The sequence below is a fragment of the Vigna unguiculata genome, chromosome 1, assembly GCF_004118075.2.
Source record: "Vigna unguiculata cultivar IT97K-499-35 chromosome 1, ASM411807v1, whole genome shotgun sequence".
In the NCBI taxonomy this organism is placed as follows: domain Eukaryota; kingdom Viridiplantae; phylum Streptophyta; class Magnoliopsida; order Fabales; family Fabaceae; genus Vigna; species Vigna unguiculata.
The window spans coordinates 36,150,429-36,172,621 of record NC_040279.1 but is presented as its reverse complement, the minus strand read 5'-3'; the positions used below and the strand labels follow the sequence as shown (position 1 = coordinate 36,172,621).

The 22,193-nt window shown below is 32.9% G+C and overlaps 1 protein-coding gene across 2 annotated transcripts; it reads right to left on the bottom strand.

The window, feature by feature from the left end:
- Positions 1-1,455: 1,455 nt before the first annotated feature.
- On the bottom strand, positions 1,456-18,838 carry LOC114181190 (trafficking protein particle complex subunit 8). Of its 2 annotated transcripts, none has more exons than XM_028067570.1 (27): positions 18,412-18,837; positions 18,232-18,326; positions 17,966-18,068; positions 17,476-17,580; positions 17,178-17,340; positions 14,571-14,691; positions 14,309-14,377; positions 14,122-14,202; positions 13,900-13,994; positions 13,645-13,795; positions 13,060-13,146; positions 12,814-12,933; positions 12,603-12,731; positions 12,402-12,499; positions 12,179-12,302; positions 11,924-12,031; positions 10,982-11,120; positions 9,326-9,436; positions 9,104-9,228; positions 7,803-7,985; positions 7,587-7,697; positions 5,591-5,755; positions 5,360-5,518; positions 4,905-5,144; positions 3,798-3,956; positions 2,739-2,851; positions 1,456-2,616 (listed from the first exon to the last, which is right to left on the bottom strand). In XM_028067570.1, the coding sequence occupies exons 1-27, from the start codon at positions 18,578-18,580 to the stop codon at positions 2,070-2,072; spliced, it is 3,870 nt and encodes a 1,289-aa protein (XP_027923371.1). In that variant the 5' UTR covers positions 18,581-18,837; the 3' UTR covers positions 1,456-2,069. The 2 variants fall into 2 exon arrangements, 1 of the variants encoding a protein (XP_027923371.1); XR_003603764.1 differs by having other exon boundaries at positions 2,574-2,616; positions 3,798-3,964; positions 4,911-5,144; positions 18,412-18,838.
- Between the last annotated feature and the right edge of the window lie 3,355 nt (positions 18,839-22,193).

Below are 22,193 nucleotides of genomic sequence, written 5' to 3'. Positions count from 1 at the left end.
GATTAAATATATTTTTTTAAATAATTTTTGTAAATATCTGCGGATACTCATGGATACCTGCAGATATGAAAAAAATAGACGGGTACCCGTATAACGGATACCCGACAGATATGAGTACAGATACAGGGAGCTACTACCCGTACCCTACCCGCCCATTAACATCCCTAAATGCAAACTAGGTGAGTCTTATTTTCTATTTTTATTGTGATTTTTGCATAAATGTTATCTAGTCATATAAATACACGTTAAAACATATCATTGTATTGCTGATATTTGTCAAATATAAATAAATCGAATTCAGTCTGAATGTTGAATATTTCGTGTCATCTCACTTTACCAACAAATAACATAATTACGAAAAGAAATATCAAATAATAAATTAGTAATATCCTTCCTGTACATTTATCAATATTTGAATTTTTTGTATAATAAACCATTAGGGATGCGACAAGTTTTCTTTATTTATAAGCATCTTTAAAGAATAAATTTATCTTTATTCTTATACTCCAAACCTAATGAGTTCCTACATTTTGTCTCATCTCCAATTTTCTGAGATAACGGATATGTGGACTTACCCGCTTTCTTACTATCTTTACCCATCACATGTCACGTTTAACGTGTTTACGGTAACTCTGCACTGCTCACGTGAATTAAATCCTTATGTTTATAAATCAAGTCAGCTTTGACATACATTTTATCTATTCTTCCCCTTCTTTTATGTGCCATAAAAAGTCCATTTTTTTATCATCCTTCTCTGTTTTTTTTTTTTTCTCAAATCAAAGGATCGTCTATAATGTGAATTATGTAAGAAATATATGAAATATTCACTTCAATCAAAACTACAATCATTCAATATTCTAAAAGTTTGCAAAAATGTGCATTTTATCAAAAAATAAATAAAAATCCTCTGACTTGTTCTTTTACTATTGAACTATATCAATTTTGTAAACTTTATCCCAGAACTTCTTTACGAGTTTTTTTATTCTCATCTTTTTTTTTAAGTTTCTCACATTATACCAATTCATTAAATATATAACAATATATCAATGCGTTAAAGAAAAAGAATTATAATTAAAACATCAAAATCTCTTTTTGTGAAAAGTTGTCAAGAGACGATGCCATTTCTAATTTTTTGGTAATACGTTAACATGCCATTATACATCAAAAGAATGGGTAAACTAAAAAACAAGATGCTAAAACACTCACTTATGTGACACTTTCTTTTGAATAAAAAAAGTAATGCATTATAGGAGCGGGAGATTTGTTCTAATTTAAATGATGGCGATGATAAAGTAGTGACTATCTTTCGCAAAATGATATGATAGTTAGCATTTTCTTTTTCAGCTCCAACAAGGCAAACCTATTTCTCACTCAAATTCATGAGTAATGCAATTAACCTCGTCAACTGAGTTGGGTTTTTCAGGTATTCGCTACGATCCTTCTGTTAACACTGAATAAAAGAAATGAAGCTATTATAACAATAAAATGCCATATCCTATAATAGTGAAATAATTTTGTTACAGTTTAGAAGAATAACTGTATGTAGAAAACTAAGCAATCTGAGCTGCTTGGATTGTATGTAGAAAAATTAGAAAGAATAACTGATCCTATCCTCGTTGAAGTACGCTGAAAACATTTGGTGCAAGTGTAACCAATTCTTGCGCTGGTGACGCGTTACCCCGCCTACAGGGGTAAGGGATGAAAAACTCTCATTTGATTACCTGTGCTACGTCCACTCTGCAATTCCATCCATCCCTACTTAACCGGGGGCAAGCAAAAAATTGTTAAGTCTTCGTAAAAACACTTTCTTATATAACTTTTTTTTCCTCAAACTTGGCCCGTCCAAATACGCCAGCCAACCTGTTCGATGAATTGTAGGTTGCCACCGTCGTTATTGTTCGGATAAAAAAGTTGATTTCACCACTTTATCCACCGAACTTTTACACTGCTCCTAGTACCTAAAGACATTTTAACAATACATGGAAATGTATATAATATGTACAGCCCGGCTACAACTCATCTAAATTCTAGCATGAGATAAACAAACAGCAAAAACATTTACAAACTTCTCAAGTGGACTGGAGAACGGTAAGATAATATTTATACCCCTGGCACTGGCCTGAATGCTGCCTCTTTTCATCACTATCTCCCTGTCCATTGGATGGAAGTTTCCAATTCAAAACGTAATTTGACAGATCATATGTCCCAGGAGAGAATACACAGATCTGAAGAGGAATTTCTACCGAGGACATGGCCTCAATGTTGAGATGGGTTGAGCTTGATCCAGACCAAATATATGAGGAGGCACTTTCCAATGATAGTGCTTTTCCTGATTGGGTTTCGAGAGCATTTGAGGTGACTTTAAGTTCATTCACTGGGGTGATATCGTGCCATCCTGCTTGGTTATCGGTAGTTGCAGATTGAACCACATTTACACTGTTTATATGTCCACCATTACCAGCTGAATCTAAGGTGTCAATGCGTACAAAAGTAGTGGCGCCAGATGAATTGTAAATATGCATCTTCATATTTATTTCACAGAATGATGCGGAGAAGTCGTGATGCATGGTTTGAGGTCCATCCACTAGCCATGAAATGGGGCCCGTGCTAGCAGTACTAACAGAAGACAGAAACGTATTAAGATAATGCCACCAAAGACTAGTAAATAACATACATATGGATATTTAAAATTTATTATGAAGTCAAAATTAGAAGCATAATGTGTGAAAGACACATACCTGAAGTGGCACGCGTGATGGGACATTACAGACGAAGGAGTGGATAAACCAGGATCGTCGCTACTCCTAAATGGCCGATAGATTAATACAAAATCCACAGTATTTATGTCACCCTGACCATACAAACAGATGAAGCTCGTATCGGTAAAGGAGATAAAAACAATAAATAGTCTCAAGACTTTTGTAACAGTCAATATTAAATGTCCTATGACATTGGCAAACAAATTTGTCCTTTAAACTTTCAAATTCCTAAAACCGAGAACCTAAGCCTGTTGACGTCGTATGACACTGGCAAACAAATTTGTCCTTTAAACTTTCAAATTCCTAAAACCTAGAACCTAAGCCTGTTTCTGTCGAAGTGAAATAAAAAAAAAATATATATATATATATATTACATTTGTACCGATATTGAAATTGAAATATCTATCTTGCTAGTTAGTTAACCAACAAAAAAAAGTTAAATGTACTAAAATATGAAAAATAGATAAAAATATTCTCCTAGCTATTGAAATTGATACTTGTTTTATCCTACTTGAAAGTTGAGGCCTCACTATGATCAAATAGGATGACAAAACATGTATGAACTGTGAAAAATAATTAAAACAAAAAAGGATAAGGAAGCAAAGAAACTATTAGTGCAGTAGCACGACCCAATCTTTGTGCAACCACGGGCTGAGAATGGAAGAAGATAAATATATCCCAATGTAAATTTATGGGAAAGGAAAAAATCACTTTAAATATTTATGTTATTTAAAAGAATATGATAATAGAAAAAGTGTATGAGCTTGAGCAGCTGGAAAATATGCAGAGAATATCACTTCACTCTGGCTTAGATAGGGTATAACATATATATATATATATATATATATATATATATATATATATATATATTAAAATACATTTTAAGTCTTGGATAAGAATTATTTTTATGCCATAATTTGCTTTCTAACCTCCAACTTTCACCAGCACAATCAAGCATAGCCTAAAAGATATGGAATTCAAATTACAAAAACGATACATTTTAATTGGACTTATCGTAAAAACAAAATAAACATTTACCTTGGATGAAACTTCCTGCTGCAATCTTTCATGATGGTGGAAATTGACCAAAGGTGCACTATTTACATCATAAACTATATCCTCAATGATTTGTGGTACCAATCTTGCATCACTTCTGACAGGGGATGTAGACACGTCATCCCCAATGTCGAAAGCCTTCTTGATTTCTGAGGGCAAGGAATAACATAATTCAGCAACCTTAATAATCACACATACACGAGCATACAGATTTCAACTAGTAACAACATTTTGTACAAGTAAATAAACAGAGGATACATGATAGAATAATTCTGCTAACATAATCTGGGGAGTTAGAACTACCCACACGTGTGTTGGGAAAATATAAACAGGGTTTTATAAAAAACTTCTGTTTGCATGAAGTTAAAATCAAGTTTGGACATAAAAGCATGATTGAGTCGAAGTGAAAATGTAGCTTTGATGCTGGGTCGAGCAACCCATATTATGTTTGAATACTAACTTGCATTTGAAATAAAAGTTTTCATACATAAATCACTTCAAACAAAATCAATTTTGTTAAATCAAGATCATCCAAAGTCAAGTTTGCAAGCACACTCTTTCAGATAATATCAAGTGAAAACAGGCAAGCTCAGATAACTAGGCATTTGAACATGCAGATTCTAAAATACTAACATGTGTGGACCATCCCTGAATATCTGTATCAAAATTTCCCATCTTACCAATCATTTTACTCTTTTAATGGCTATTTTTGCACTAAAGATCAATTTCATATTCTCTTTGCCACCAATCATCCATCACAAAAAAAAATTATCTACAATAATGTATTTCTGAAACAACATAGTTATTGGTCTGAAACATTTAGGCCTCAAGCTGCAGAAGATGGATAACAAAATAACCACTACTAAGAAACTTCATATTGTTCAACATTTTCTTTCAAGTCACGGCTTTGGAATTACCCCCATAAATTGTGTTTAACGTATACATCATTGATAAAATATTTATATTAAACCGATTCACGAATTACTCATCCATCTTTTCACAATTTCATAGAACCTCTCAAATGAAACCCAATTTCATAACAAAATAATCATGTTAAAACGATGAATCACAAATATCAAAACCTATAGCACAAACCTTTAGTGTATAGAAACATGATATTGCTTGACCAGCCATCAATGATTGTGAAGGAAAAATACTATCCGGAGCTTGAACTAATGAGATTTCCCATTGGTGACCAACTGATGACAACTGACAAACTTGGAAACTTTCTGAGCTAGTCTTATTAACAACATCCAATCGAACAAGAAATTCTTCCAATCTTGATCGGAAAGGACAGATTTGAAATGAGACATCCAATGACGGTAACACCTACAACCACCAAAATTTGGTACTTGAGAATTAACTAGAGCTATGTCATGCATGCAACTTCATATTTTCTAAATTCATAACGCAGCATAAAACACAACCATTCAATAAAATTTTCTAGCCACCAAAAAAGAAAAGAGAAAAAAAAAGATATTACAATATAAAGAAACTAAAACCAATGAAGCCTAAAAGTTTCCTTCGGTGTTCATTATACTAACCTGCACATTGTAATGCAAGCGTAGAGTGCGATACTTGATGATACTTGATACATCTCCTATCTCATAATATATGCTCATGCAAAGAGATATATCACCTGGAACAGCAGCCCTAAACCAAAGAGGCCACAAGAAAGGTGTTTCACCTTGAACTGATGTACCCTGAAAGGAAGCGTAAATCATGTGATCAAGAAGTCAACAGGAGCCAAATTAGAATGACATGACAATACTGACCTCTGGAAACAAAAATACTGTGTCAGTAGTGATATTAGGATTATCATGCATAACACTTTGGACTGAATCTGTATTCTTTCTTAAACATGCAGGAAACTCCGACATCATATTTTCCTGCTTCCCAATTATAAGGAACCTAGGATGACTTATCTTCATCTTCAGATTCTGAAAAAACCACAAATGAGAAAATATATAAAGAAAAAAACAGTATGCAAGAGAAAGGAGGAAGAAAGATCTGAAGTTCAATCCAATACAAGGTCGTGCTAACAAGGAAACTAGTAAAAGAACATTCAAAGCATCTTACTAAAATACATTCAATATCCTTATATAGTAGCAGGTATTTAATAGTTTGTGTTTTCAAAATAATAAATGCTCCTTTTATTGAATACTTTTCTCTCATTAGCATATTATATATATATACACATTTTAAAAGTAATTGCTATATAAATATTGGCTTAAATATATTTATAGTCCTTCGAATATAGTACTTTTTTTTAATATTTTGGTTTCTTATTGTGTTTTTCAAGTTCTGCTCCCTCACTATTTTAAAATACCTAATTTCAATCATCATTATCTTGCTTCCACAGAGGATAGAATGTGCATATGAAATGTCACACCATTGTAACATCATCACCACCTATGATAATGACATACCATAGCTTTTGAAATGGGGACCCAAAACATTTAAAACAATAGCTTTTAAGGATCATGCATGCAGATCCCATATTGGGTATGCAGAAACCTCTCTTATGGATGTTCCAACAATGCTGAAAGGACAAAGTAAAAACTGAGGTTTATTTCTTGCTGTAACATTTTGAAAAATCTTGAGTATGTTGATAAAATGAGGCTAACCAATCTTAAAACATAGTTTAAATCATCGATTAACTATGCTTTTGGTCTCTAAACTATAACGCAATTTTGGTTTTCGTCGCTATCTCAAACTTTCATCTTGTTAGGTCCTTATACTTAAGAAATGCATAGATGCAATCATTTTCACCCAACGGTGTTAACTATTTTTTGACATGACAAATGACAAATCACATTGAATGTAGTCCATAAGTTCCCCTCTTGTCAACGTCTTAAAAGTTAATGTCTTAAAAGGTTAGTGAGATTCATCATTTATCACGCGAAAAATCAGTTAATACCATTAGCGAGGAGGATTATACTCATGCATTTCTTAAGTATGGGGATCTAACAGGACCAAAGTTTGAGATAGGAATGAATACCAAAATCACGTTATAATTTAAGGACTAAAAACATTGTTAGCCCTTGAATCATTGAAGCATGAATATCAGAGAAAAACTTTGGTGTTGAATCCCTTAGAACAAGTAATCTCAAAATGACAACGGGGATGCTAATCAATTATGGCATGCAAAAGAACAAAATGAGGTCTGTAGGAGCTTCCTTATTGATCAGATCTAAGTTGCTAATTGATGAGGTTAGTTCCATAAGCTTCATAATCAATTAAAGCTGGACAGCAAATTGATTAGATCCATTCAACCGGTTTTTGAGTTCAGATATGTCAGTCTAAATTAGGGTTATGTTGCTAATTGATTATTGTTTCCCTTTAATGTTGAACTAACTGATTATCGGCTAAAAAATACTAAAGAGCTCTAGACTCAATTTTGCAAGAGAGAAATAACATACTACCCGTCAGGGAGACAATGTTGTTTGGTATTAAGATCATGTTGACCAACATGTGTTAAACAAAGGAAAATGAAAGAAATGAGAAAACAGGTCTGAAAAGAGAAATGGAAAATTAATGAACTTCAAGAAAAGAAACACAGGAAAGAAGTATTTAATAATAGGGCTTGAATCATCCTTTTTTAATTGTTATAATTGTTCACGCACCGTACTTAATCTTCTATATTATTTATGCAATATTTTCATTAAAAGTACATCATACTCATTAAGCATCTTGATAATCCACATGGAAGTTTATGATTGAAATTGTTTAAGAAGTTTTCTTAGAGCAAGTTAACTCCAAACATGGTACCTTAACAGGAAACTCCGATGGATTCCTCAATTCCAAAACAAGTTGCCGTAAATCTCCAGCATATGCCTTTCCAGGTAAAGGGTGGATGGAACCCTGAAGCTTGGGTATGCTCTGGGATTTTGGAAAAGAAAAAACTGTTTTAGTCCAAACTTAGAGACTGCGAGATTCATGTGGAAAAAATACAATAATGAGAAATTGAAGGATAAGAGCATGCACCTTAATCACCATAAATTTAAATTTCTCATTTGGATGGTGCTTTGTTGTCCTTCTTTTTAAAATATTCTTCTTTGGTTGACCCAACTCAAAGTTGTAAAAGCCCACAATTGTCCCAGACAGTTTCCACCTAACACCAATAATTTCAAGAGTACCCTCTTCCTTGGGAGTAGCTGATAGTTGGATCTGGAAAACAAGTACTACACAATGCTAATTTTGCAAAAATGATAACTTAAAAATAGAATACACACATAACAAATGATCACATAATTGTATAAAAAGATAGCTACATATAGCAGAAAAGGAGATGGAAATTCACAGTAATATCAATGTATTATGCCTGAATGCTGAAGACTGATGAAAAAGGAAATTCAACGGGAAAAGGACATGTCCTGGGCACTTAGGTCTCTCCCAAAAGTCCCAGACTAGCCTCTCCAATCTCGCTCCCTAGCCTTAGACCCCATATAAACAAATCACGTTTTCTCTACCCTCCCTACTGCAAGCTCAGCAGTTAGTTACACAGTACAGATCGCTTTCCCTTCGCTCTTCTTGATACCAAACCCCTAAATTGCACCCCATTCATTTTTTAGTGTATGCACCTTAGTTATTTTTGAACTAACAAGGGCAAAAATAGGAAAAATCATGACATTCTCTTATGTTCATTGTCACTTTCTAAAAGAACAGAAGATTTTGGAGTGTTAAGAGTGTCTTTCTAACTTGGAGCAATTTCTCAAGATACGTTTTAAAGGTTTGGAGGGAGAGAGAAATAATGATAGAACTCTGCAGTATGCCAGTTGTGGTTCACGCAAACATTTTCAAGAGTTTTCTATTCTCATACTTTTTTTTTCTTTTCATTTCTCACACAACTTCTATAAAATAATCGTTTTAAAAGTCATAAATTAACATCCAAATAGAAAATCACAACAAGTAGGATTACCTGTTTTTAATCCATTCAACCTCAATTTTAAACTCAAATTTCACAATAAAAAAAAGAAAAGAAAACAGAACACCATTTTTTCTCTTTCTCATTAATATTTTAGTCAGCTGTATTCTTAAGGTAGACAATCTGAACAAAAAAGATATACATCATCTGAGAGCTTCATTTTCACCTTGCCAAAAGGAACACTTATCTTCATCTTCCACGACAGAAGTCTAGGGCCATTCTACTTAAGCTCCAATTTAATTGGAGATATGCACAAAATTAAGATGGAAAATAAATTTCTTGATTTCCCACAATTTGCATAATTTTAGTCAAGAGAAGATCTCCCATGCTATAATTTGTGTCTGAAACAAAACAAACTCACCATGGTTGTTTCACCACCTCCTAGTAAGAAATCAACCTCAGACACCATAAATGAGGAATTGTCAGAGCTCATATTTCTAAAGCGGTCAACTTTATTATCTTTCTCCATACTTGACTCATTTTCATCTGTAGTATCCATACCCATAACAGAGTATTACTAATGAGTAAATATAAAAAAAAAAAAAAAAATGGGTGAAGATATAAACTGACATTCATAGCTTACTTGATATCACTTCATCAGTACTGGAAGAATACTTGCATACGAGTGTAACAGTAGATATGGGAATTGAGATTTGCAGAGGATTTTTAAATTCAATAGTCACCTTCACAGCTTCTGCAAATGGGTGCAAAAAAATAAACGATGCACCAATAATACATCAAGGAGGGAAAAGTCAACATATTGTTCCAATTCCTTAACTTTATAAATACATAACAGACGTCCAATTTTTTAAAAATATACCCTTCATACTTATATATTTTACACTACTATCAGCAGGATTTTACACTAGAAAGTCCTCCGCTCATCAAATTTTCAAATAATTTCAAGTAACAATCAATCACTTCATAAACTGGGAGTTCAATCCAATTCCCTAAGCTAACGGAATCGGTTGACCTGCTTAAATGCATCCTATCTTCTATAATACAGGTATGATGATGAAATATGGGAATTATTTGAAGTTTTAACACATGATTACAACGTCTACATGCTAAAACCACTGGGTATTATTGCAACTTCTACATACTACAATTTACAACACTTCAGGTACCCTTGTTCCACTCCTGACGGTCTAAATGCAGACCACAGGGTCTTTAACAACTAATAATCATTTAAGTCATAATAGAATTTAACCTGATGATGTTTGTGGCTTAAAATTGGGACTCCCTAAAAAATTAATGTCTATTTGATTCAATATGCTTTGAATAAATCGTTTTTTTAGTTAGTTTCCTAATCTTTCAGGAAAAAAACTATTACTAAAGATGTGTACCTATACATGTTTAATTTATAAGTGTTTCAAGGATGCAAAGGGAATACACACATTGGAGAAGAAAAGGAAACAAAATATAACCCAACTTCAAAAAGGGCAAAGATCACTTCTCCCAGCTACATTACGAGATATAACTCAGAATCCATGTAAAAATTCCACAAAGGTTAGACGTCTGCTTAATACAAAAACAAAAACATGGTGTATCTACAATAACATTACGAGTATATATTTATAAACTATGAGCATTCTAAAAAAGCAAACCAACTTTCTGCTGGAAAGGCTTAATGATAGTAATATTTGAAAGGATTAGTGACAAAAGAGGTCAGATCACGAAAGATGGTTTGCTCTAGCAAGATGTTAAGAAGAGAGGAATTGAAAAGGAATTTAATGAATTTTGTGTGTTATGCACACACATGATTGTTATTATTCACAATGAACATGAGATACAATAACAAGGAACAAAATAATATCTAATAATAGGAAATATTTGGTAAGATATTTCGCTATCAAATCATATCATATCTCCCTACTTAATGTTATCAAATCATATCTCTAACATAAACAAAATCATATCTCTAACAGTAAGAAAACATGTATTGGTAGCAGTTTGAACAAGAACTGTAACCCACATATAGAATTATAATATAAACATATGATTCAAACAAGCATCACTTTTATTTTTCCATTCCTTTAAATCTACTATAACATCATTACTTTCATGAAGCCAGAACAATATGGCTATCACATAAAATATAAGACAGCAGATGAAGTTTTTATCCTCTAATAATCATTGATTGAAGAGAGAATTGTAAAAGAAATAGAATGAAATTAAAAGTAATAACAAGAAATATAAGGATTCAATTATCAATCTCAGATGAACCTCTACCACATACCGCCTGCAACACAAACATTTTGATTATGCTTTTTTAATATAAGCTTTGATTGCAACTCCAACCAATTAGTCTTGGCAGCAGAGAATGACGGTAGCATTTCTTCCTCCAAAGAACGCCACAAGCCTTCTCTAATGTTAGCCTGAAATGATAGTTACCAGAGAGTGGTGACACTTCAAGCATCAAACTACAGCCGTTAACTAGTAACACAAGCATAACAATGAAAACCCATAGTATAGTGGCTATAACAAAAATTGAATAGAGCAAGAAAAACAAAATCCTAAATGTCCCTTTTCAAACCACACAATGAAAGAAGCATAATTTCTACTCATTGCTAGCAATCACCCCAGCAAGGATTTATACAGAGCCCTCCATAATCTCTGTTGAATGAATTGATTATCACAAAAAGAGTGCTTCTACAGCTCACATGGTATAGAATGTTTTGGACTAAAATTGGGGGATATATGTGGCCCACTCAGTAGTTTATTTAAATTGTTCAAAGCAAATCTAGGCTAACTTCATGGTAAATCAAATAAATTAGCCATAATAAGTGACTAAGATTGCTGGACACGGCATTATAACTAGAATGATTCTTTAGTAGTTTATTCTTATCTGATCCGTAGTTCTTAACAATAAGGTAAAGTCCTTTATGAGATAAGGTGTTTCACGCCTTTCAATGAGGTCAGAGAACAAGGAAGGAAAAATTCACCTCAAACTGAAAATGAAGGACAACGTAAAATTAAAAAGAAAAAAAAAATTACTGGAATAAAAGCTTAACCACCCAAGATGCCCATTAGTCAATGAGTGGCTACTCTCATTAACAACTTTTTGAACATCTTTAACTAGTCAGATGCTTAATTGTTCCCAAACAATAAATATTTCATGCATAATTCTATCGCAAATCCCCTCACAAAATGGGGAAGCACAGAATTGGATTCTACTTACAGCTGAAGGAGATCCGAAGGTCCGGTGATCTTCGTGTATTACCCTGAGTGTAGAGATGTTGATTACAGGCAATTGAAGTTTTGTTACCTCAAATGTCCGTCCAGTTTTCTACAGTACACAAAATTAAGACAACTGTCAAATTAATTAGCTTCTGTCCAAGCATCAAGATACATTAAACAGTGAAATTATAGATTTCTCTTAATTTAGGGATTATAAACAACAAAATTTCAGAAAATATTAATAAAGCACTAGCACCTGCACAATTTGAAGAAAGTCGCTTAGGAATAATTCCTGTGTTGTCTTGGACTGGTGGCTACAGTACAAAATTTCTGTCATATGCTTGACAGCTACGTCATACATCCCAAGGGAAGCATACCACCTAAAGCAACCATCTCAATTAAGAAAGTTCAAAGAATGTAGAGGACATGCTTCTTGATAAAAAAACACACAATATGGAAATGAACCTAGTATAACTTACTGTCCTATATGGAAATGAACATGATCATTGATATAACTCCAAGTAGTTCCTTTGAAAACAGAAAGAGCACATCTGTAGGTTCGAATTGCATGTTTAATCTGAGCATGTGAAGATCAAATATAAATGAAATTAGCAGGGAAAAACAATACATTATTAAATTAGTATGGGGGGTGTCTGCATATTGTTGATATTCCAATGTACCTGATCACACTTTTTATACTGCTCACCAGAAAGCACTAGATGAAATCCATATTTGCGTAACATGGAGGGTTTAGACAACAAGTAGCAGTATGATGCTTGTTCAAGCATCACAGCAGAATGTAGGATATCCTAAGACAACAAATTGGTCAACAGCGGAAAACAATAATAAAAAATTACAATTTTTTTATTTTCAGAAAAAAAAAAGTACTACCTCACCACAAATACGAAAATAAACAGTAGCTGCCTCCTTATATTGATCACGTGCCTTTAACATTTCTATCCACCACAGGCCACATCGTGTTGCATTTAGCTGACCCAATGATCCAAGTTTCTGAACATGTTAAGTTAATTGATCAAAAAGAGAATGTGAATGGTATATACCAGTAACAGTGCCCTCGTAGAAGAAAATAAAAACGTTACACAATCTTTCTCATGGTCCAAAATAAACCATACATACTAAATATGTGTTAAATGCGTTTTCCATGCAATACTCAGCTTCCTTTCTTGATTGATCCAATATGAAGTAAGTAAGCCCCATCATTTCCTGAAAAATAATGTATTAGAGTGATGCAATTTAGAACAACCTACTATCAGAAAAGCTTATGTATTGGAAAAATCAATGTTAAGGAACTATAAGACTAAGAAAAGGAACAAATCAAAGAGTATGGGTTTCTTCTTAAAATTATTTTGCAGGGAAAGACACAGTAAATGCCAATAAGGATGAACAACAACAAAACAACAATGTCAAAGAACATCTTTAACAATAAGCATGACTAATGCAAATGGCACAAAGTTCATCTGTAACCTTTACTTAGAAGTCACTCAGATCATTTTGACTTTAATTTAATTCAAGATGACAAGCAATGAACCATGTAGAGTATCTCATCTACAATATTTCCAGCGTTTCAATATTTCATATTTTAAGAAAAATAAATAAATCCCTCCGTAGGAACATGTCAAAAGGGTAATAGATATTCAAACCATGCATCATCATCTGAAAGCCCTCAGCAATTGGAATATGAAAAATAATAACAATAATTACCTGCACACCAGCATAGCGCTTCCAAGCTTTATCAATCTTGTAATCTGTGGAAATTAGGCGATAATTTGACAAGGCAAGTTCATAATCTCGTAACATGAAAGCATAATCACCCAAAACTCGAATCTGGGATTCAATGGAATTAAAGTTATACCTTCAACAATGAAAACCAAAACCATATGAGAAAAATGGAAGAAATCGAATTATACATAGCATTCTAGTATATTCCACCATAAGATATAAATAAGTTTAACATACGCTGGACCATTGAGAGAATCTGCACCATCTTCTTTCCCTTTTCTCCACCATAAATTTTTTATTTGGTTTCTAAACCCTTTCCGTGTTGCGGAAACCTAAACAAAAGAAAGTAAAAAGAAAATGGTGAGGGACAATCACAATATAGGTCAAAATATTTAACCTAGGGTCTGGATTAACAAATTCAAAAACCATGAATTCAAAAAGGGGCTAAACTTAATAAACCTGTTGGTTGAGTATACGAATTTTTTGCTCCATATTTGGAATGATGTGCTTAGATGATAAATCTTGCATTAGAACTTTAATCTGTACTCAGGCAACAAAAATGGGTAGCAAAAAAATGCAGGTATAATGTAATCATAAATCCAATATAATGAATCTAACAGTCTTTCTGGTAGCAAAAGCCAAATACCTCATCGATATCATCCATTTTAAGAAAGCAACCAAGATCTTGAGTGGGACTAGATGAGGAATTAGTTATCTGTCACAGATTTCAGGAGACAACAGCCTAAATTGCATACTTCCATATAAGTGGAACCAAAATTATATATAATTTTTAACATACGTTCCAGAAGACAAGAAAAAGCACAAAGCATGAGGCAAGGAAAATGAACAAAATAATCAATTTTTTCTTCTGGAAAAGAAAGCTACAAGTCCTTGCCAAACAAACTTACGTATGAAGCCCAAGGATTATCTTGATGTTTGAATGGACCATCCAGGGATGAATTAATACAAAGCAACGTACAATCGCTTGTACCAAATGTACTCCTCATTTCTGTCAATATTTTACTTGCTCTGTTGAAGAAGAATAAGAACTCAAATAAGTCTAAAAGTACATATAACTATATATCTTTCCAAATAAAATTATTGAATAGAGAAGATCCAAGATTGCATTAAGTTGCAGTATGAAGCCCGGACACGCCTCATTAATGGCTTGTCCCGTATCTGATACATATCGGACACTGACACTCATACGACACGTATTAGTAAGTGTCCAATTTGAAAGACATTTTTTTTGTCTTTAACATGATTTTGACATGACTCCAAGATAATGTTAATAACCACAAATTCAATGATTTTCTAAAAAACCCATAAACTTGCAAATTTATCACATAAGTTTCTATTATGATTATAAAAATAAGGAAAAAGTATTATATGATCACTACTTTTCACTTTTATGGATATTAGATAGATAAATTAGATTCATTTTTGTGTTAGTTGACAATGTGTTAGTTAAAAGTTTGAAAATAATATGTATATACATGCCGTGACTCGTGTCCTATATTTCTCAATTTAGCTGCATCTCTATGTCCGTGTCCGTGTCTGTATCCAGGCTTCATAGGCAGCAAACAACATCCAAGGTTTCACTCTCTTTCCTTAATAAAGCAATCTTCAGTTTCAATGGTCACTCTCACTATGAAATTTTGAGAAGTGGTTGAGCATATATTAAGAGAAGAAACAAGAATTTCAAAGAATCAATTTGGTTTTTTCTCAAGAAAGTCTAGAGTAGAAGAAAGCATTTATCTTTTATGGGGGTTGATAGAAAGTTACTGAAGCAAAAAGAGAGACTTACATATGGTTTTTATTAACTTAGAAAAAGCTTGTGATCAAGAGCGGGGAAGTGTTATGGCAAACCTTGGAAGACATTAGTTCATATGTATGCTTATTATATCCAGACTGGTGTGAAAACTCCAAAAGGTGAGAGACTAAAGACTTTTTCTGATTAAGATAGGATTACGTCAAGACTCATCCACCCATAAGTCCTACTTTAATCATCCTTAAGTAATCTAGCTTTGGTTCTACTTACCCAGAACATACAAAGGTTTATCCCTAATTGCATGCATTTTTGCATATAACATCATTTGATTGAGCAAAGGAGGTGATTACCTTCAAACTTTAGCTTTGGACCCAACTTTTGGAAACGAAGGGTTTTCACTTAAGTATGAATAATTATAAGACAAACTATATGGCTAACAATTTTGGAAAGAAACAAGGGGAATATGACTTGGAAGTAAAAATGGGAGATGTCATCCCACAAATTTGTAACATTTAAAATATTTGGGACTAATGCTATAAAATGTTAGGACACACATAGGAGCATGCGAGATGACCAAAATAGAAAAAAAAAACATGGAGACTGCAAAGCATTTATCAAGCTCAAGGACAAGTTTCATCATTTCGCCATGTGTCTTGGACTTCAAAGGAACAAGAAAAAATATGAGAATGTTATGATGGAGGTGTGGTAAGGTAACACGGGAAAGGATAATATACAAAATGATTGTATACAAGAAGATATTCATTAATGTTTCACAATTGAGGAAAAATGAAAGAAAATCAGTTAAAATAGTTTGAACAATTACAAAGAAGGCTACTGAAAACAACAGTGGGTAGAATAATTTGCATGGCTTTTAGTCCTATGAAACAGAGGAGAGGGAGATCAAGAAGGACAATGTAATTTATTAAAAGGAATGTCATGATAAACATCTTTGAGGACTTGGTATTTAACTATGCCAATAACATCACTTGATCTATGTTACAAACATAATCTGGTGGGATATGGATTTTGTTATGTTCACTCCCACAATATGAAACTAGCAGTGAAATTTCAGATTATTTTCATACAAATCTACACATCATACAAACCTCCTTCTTCAAAGTGGAATAGTATAAGTATTCAAGATATTGAGAATGTTAGAGTTATACGGTAAAAATAGATAAGAGAGAAAAACACAGATTTTCAAAAGCGACAAACAAAATTGCTTGGTCAAAAATTGTCTCTCTTGCAAGGAACGAACAGGTGCCCGATAGATTCTGTGCTAGAACAACGCATAACACAAATAAAACAAACAGAGCAATGTGAAGCCTGAAATATTGCAGCATGGTCATTTGTATCTTTTTAATACCAGAGTTCATTCAGAAAACCTTTAGAGGTAGCTATGGATTTCGAAAACAGGTTTTCACAAAGGAATAACTCATGGTTAGGAGAGAGTAAGAATAGTGAAGAAAGAATTAGAAGAAAATTTCCAGAAGTATAAATATAAATACTCTTCTACAAACACCAAAGAATATTCCCAATGTCCCCCGTGAAACGTGCCCCTTGAGTTGCAATTTAAGGGTCTTCTAAAAAATGTCAGGCCAAGCAATTTTTATTAAACACCAAAACATGAGTATATCTAACAGAATGACATGAAGTAAAGATTATTGGCAACTACTTCATGTTCCAAGTATATGCAGATTTAAAAAGCTCTTCAAACCAAACAAAAAAATTGCATTATTTATACCTGTCTGCAGGACCATCTTGATTATCATGCACTAACAAGTAATGCTTTGAAACTTTTGGATCCATTGCACCATCATTAAGAAGGGAAGGAAGCTTATTGGTATTAAAAAAGTCAACAAATCTGTTAATAGGTTGCTCATCCTTAGAAGAGACAGCAAGAAGACCTGCAAATTATTTTCAGGGGAAAGACAAATATATCCAAAAAAATACATTCAGAAGAAAGAAAGTAGAAGAAAAATTCAACATCAAATTACGTAAAATACGAACACAAAAGAAGTCTGACTGATTCCAAATCTTACATATCACGGGATGGTCAAAAGCTTCATGGTCTGAAAAGGAAGCCACACGAACAAGCTCTTTATTGAGAAACCGGAACCAGGATGGTGTATTTTCGTATTCGGAACCTACAAAAACATTTGTCAACCAAACCAGGTCCTATACAATGACAGAACTAAACTACCTTGGCATCACCATTCCAGCACAAGTGAAGCCTATCATAGTAGTATAGCACTAATATGAGCTCAAGCTTGTTTTGTTCAATTAAATTATTCAAATATAACATGTACGCAGTTTAATCAAACTGAAAAACGCAGTGCCCGTGCTCAGCTCAATTCCAAGCCCAAACAATTCAAAATGAATATTAACAATATGTTGTACAGCTGAACATTCATCCACATATAAATTAAACAATTAATGATAATTATTTTACCGTATAAAGGGACGTATATGAACATACAAAACACACACAAAAAAATTTAAAAAAAAAATAGATACAGTGAACTCGCTTACTCGAGGAAAGTTCAAGATTAATTTTCGGCAAATCTGAATTCGAATCAGGAAACTCTTTCTCCCCTGCCTCCGAGATAACTTGCTTCAATTGCTCTTTGGCTTCCTAATAAAAACATACGGATACACAAATAGAACTACATGACAAATCCTAAACATCAAAGAAAGCGCGGAACATTCAAAAGAAATCCACGAAGCAAGCACATCCAAAAAATCGAAGAACGCGATGGTCACGGCATTGATAAGAGAAGACGCGAACAGTTAATTACCTTCAAATCGGGCCTCTTAACATCGGAAGCGTAGAACAAGCGCAATTTGAACTTGTGAAGGCGATAGGGTTGGTCACTGGCAGTCCTAACAGGCACTACACGATGAGGAACAATGCTAGTGAGTGAGAACGCATAGCGGATAATGAATTAAAAAGGATTGAATGCGGAGAACGAGATTACCGTCGATGTTGTCGAAAGAGCAGAACGGCGTTAGCATCTGGAGGAAGGAGAGGCCGTTTTTGCGGGAAGCTTCTTCGACAGACGGAGTTGAAATGAGCATCACCACCGGAGTGATCTCCTCCAATAGCATTTGCCCCAACGGCGTCATCAGCGGATCCATCGTCGTCATCGTGTTATGGATATTCACTTTTGGCAGGTTATTCGCAGCTCGCCGACACTACGGTGTGGGAGAGTCGCCTCACTCTCTCTCGTCTCGGTCGGAGAGAGATGCAGAGCAGATCCGATCTCCGCCGTCGAAGAGCGATTGGGATTTGGGGAGTAACGACCAACGGAACCCACACACAGTTCAGTCTCCACAGGAAGTTGTCTTTGCCTTCCACGACGTCGTCTATCAGAGTCCAGGCAAAGAATAGTATTAACGAATGAAATAAACAAAAACAGCATCTGTAATTTTTATATAAACTTTCATAAAAGAAATTGGATTTCTTCTTTTCTATAACCAATTCTTTGGACATTCTACAAGTTCAATCTTCAAGAACATTATTTAGTAAAATTTTACTTATTCCTAAATTAGTTGAAATGAAACATTAGAATACGAAATGACAAATAAAAAAACATTTTTTTATATATAATGTCTACCAAAGTTATATTTATGTATTTCTAAAGTAAATTATATTCATTACCTCAATAATTTTTCAAAATTAATGCTGTCAAAGTGCTCCTAATCATGAGTATAATTAATTAACTCCTTCAAATAACAAACAATCTTCAATTTACTCTGAGGTTTTTTTTTAACTATATTAATGTTTTGCTTTTCGTTGGCGTGTATTATTCTCAAATTTGAATCCTAACGAAGTGTGCATTACCGTTGAAAATATTAATAAAGAAACGATAATATAGTAAACATTAACTTATACTGTAATTTAAGGTTTTAGTCCAATAAAAGAGTTAACAAAAGAGTTTTGTTTTTAAGAAAAATATATTTCAATTAAAACACATATACAATAAAAGTTCATATAAATCAAAACCTGATTGAAATTTTCGTTGAAATTTGAATTATCTTTTACTTATATATTAAATACAATCACAACGAAAACAAAAATAAACATATAAAAATAAAAAAATTGATTAAAGTAAAATATTTTACGACAAATTAATAGAATAATTTTAATAGATAAAATTTCACATGTTTATAACATCAAATAAAGCACCGAATGAAAATAAAAGTATATAAGAATCAACCTTTATAGTTATCTTTAAAACACAAAACATATGTCATCACCAAAATCTAAACACTGGAAATTTGCTCACAGAGCAAGAAAGATACAAAATAAAATCGTTCGACAAAAAGGTACTCAAAAGAGCATTAGCTACCTCGCATAAAACTAGACAGCAACATCACCACCATCTAAACGATCCCCAAGAATCTCCACGTTTGCTCACACCAAGTATTTGGTGATCATTGCAAAAAGAAAAAATCAAACAGAGAACACAAACACAAAGAGAAAGGGTAACCAAACTGCAAATAGAAAAAGAAATACATCTATATATATAACACTCAAAAGAATTGCAGAACAACGTCCCAATTACACCAAGCTAAGCAATATCCACTGACCCATCACACAAAATGACACTCTAGACTCAATTATCCAGATCTAGACATTGATGTATGATTCTTGGTAGTTTTTTCACTAGTGGTGACTTCTACTACCTCCAGAGTCATTACCAATGAGTTTCATCCTACCACACAAGGTTAGTCCATTTAACCGTCATAAGAACCCTACGGTTGTTCTTAAAGATAGGACCTCCTACCCCTCTCACCACATGACTCATTATTCTCTACATGAGTCTTGAATGAACATTAGAGTATCAAGATAAACCTCCAGTACTGACTACTTATATCAATGAACACACTACTAATTAAATAAGATAGGATATCCCCCATGGGATCTCCTATATTCTCACACAAGCATTTGAAAAACACATATTAAAAACCATATAACATATGTCTCTCTTGGAAAATAACTAATTCTTATAATTTTTATCCAATCCAACTTAACAACACATTATGCAAACGATTTGGGATTTTAAAAATAAAACTGCAACTTGTGTAAAACTCCACAATTTTTTATTTGTATTCAAATTAAAGATGATTGAATCAAGAACCAAATGCAACAAGAATCAACTTAATTGGATAACTATAGAGAAAGTTATGCACCAAACAAGCAAAAAAGGTCAATGTTGTCAACAATTAAACTAAAGGGACCTTGCGATAAAAACTGCTCTCACTACAGAGCTCTGATTCAAGATCCGACCAGTCAAAGTCAAGAACTATGTGTTAAAGATCAACTGTTAACATTTCAGCTCGATCCAACGGTTAACAAAATGGGAACCTTCATTTTACAAAAAGTGTGCAGTGTAGGAAAATGAACAGTGTCACACCATATGCTTCTTGGTCGTGAGATTTTGACTTGTTCCACGACACAATTTGATATCTTGCACTTTCATCTTCTCAAACTCATTTCAATGTGGTTTATAAATGATACCAAACTCAACAATTGCATCAATCAATATCTTTAATTCCAATTGCATTGTAAACTACCTAAGATGATATGAAAGTGAATGGCTGAAAAGGAAATTGAAGTAGTAAGTGGACTGACTATGGACCCTTACTCATTAAAGTTGAGCTCATTTACTTCAAACAAGAAGTGGGTCTTACATTATTTATGGTACAAAATTAATAAATTCATCAAGTAAAATATTTTACAGCCGAATAATATCGTATAAGTTACTATAGTACACAAAAATATATTTTATCTCGTGTTAAATAATTATCTCTCATTCGTATGCAAGACAATGAATTTTTACACACAAATGTATACTAAAGGATTTGGCAAACTATAAACATTTTTTTAAACTAACTAAACACGTAATTACCAAAATGAATTTAACAAGTGACAATAGGGACTACAACGAGAAATGATGTGTAAATTGAATTGTTTGTAACAAACTTCTACTAAATTGTTGCTATCATATGTTGGTAAATGGGTGATCATTGGATTTTCAAAGATTTAATTCAAATCTATTTTAAATTCAAATAATTGGATTAGATTTTGGATCTAAATTATTTTTTTTACCTAACTAATTTGATTTTTTTTTTAAATCCAACTACAAAAATTTGATTTAAGATTAAATTTATATTCAAATATTTGGATCAAGTTCAAAATCTAAGTCATTTTTATAAATAAAATAAAATAAGTTTTCTAAAATTTGTGTTGTTGGGGTCGACATTATCGAATTTGACAGAATTTTGAACTTATTTGTGTCATTGGGGCCGACATTATAAAATTTAACAACATATTTTAACCATAAATTCAAATAAAAATGCAATGCAAAATATTCATAAATTTACAACAAAGTACAAATAACTCATTTAAATAAGAGTTAATGATAGTGTACAAAGAAATGGAATTATCTTTTTAAAACAAATTGATAAAAAATAAACTATCCAAAATCAATATGTTAATATTTTAATCATGTTTTTTTTATTTTTGTTTGATTTAAATTAAATTATAACAAGTACAAGTATCCACGGGCATGGATACTATGATACCGTACCTGCTATGTTAATATGCAAGTATAAAAATACTCGTACCATTTACCTACGAATATTCATTTTGCTACCAATGACGAATTTTATCTGTAGATATCCGCTGGTACGAATTTTGTTGATATTCCTAACCTTACTTGATGAAAAATATTAAGATATTTATTAAAATAAT

What these genes read in the sequence shown, in the direction of transcription:
- LOC114181190 (XM_028067570.1), bottom strand. Translation starts at nt 18,580, where the DNA reads ATGACGACGATGGATCCGCTGATGACGCCGTTGGGGCAAATGCTATTG. An exon ending in CCTTCGGATCTCCTTCAGCT is followed by an intron (nt 11,121 to 11,923) that starts GTAAGTAGAATC and finishes CTATCATTTCAG; the next exon opens with GCTAACATTAGAGAAGGCTT. An exon ending in GCTTGCATTACAATGTGCAG is followed by an intron (nt 5,145 to 5,359) that starts GTTAGTATAATG and finishes TGGTGGTTGTAG; the next exon opens with GTGTTACCGTCATTGGATGT.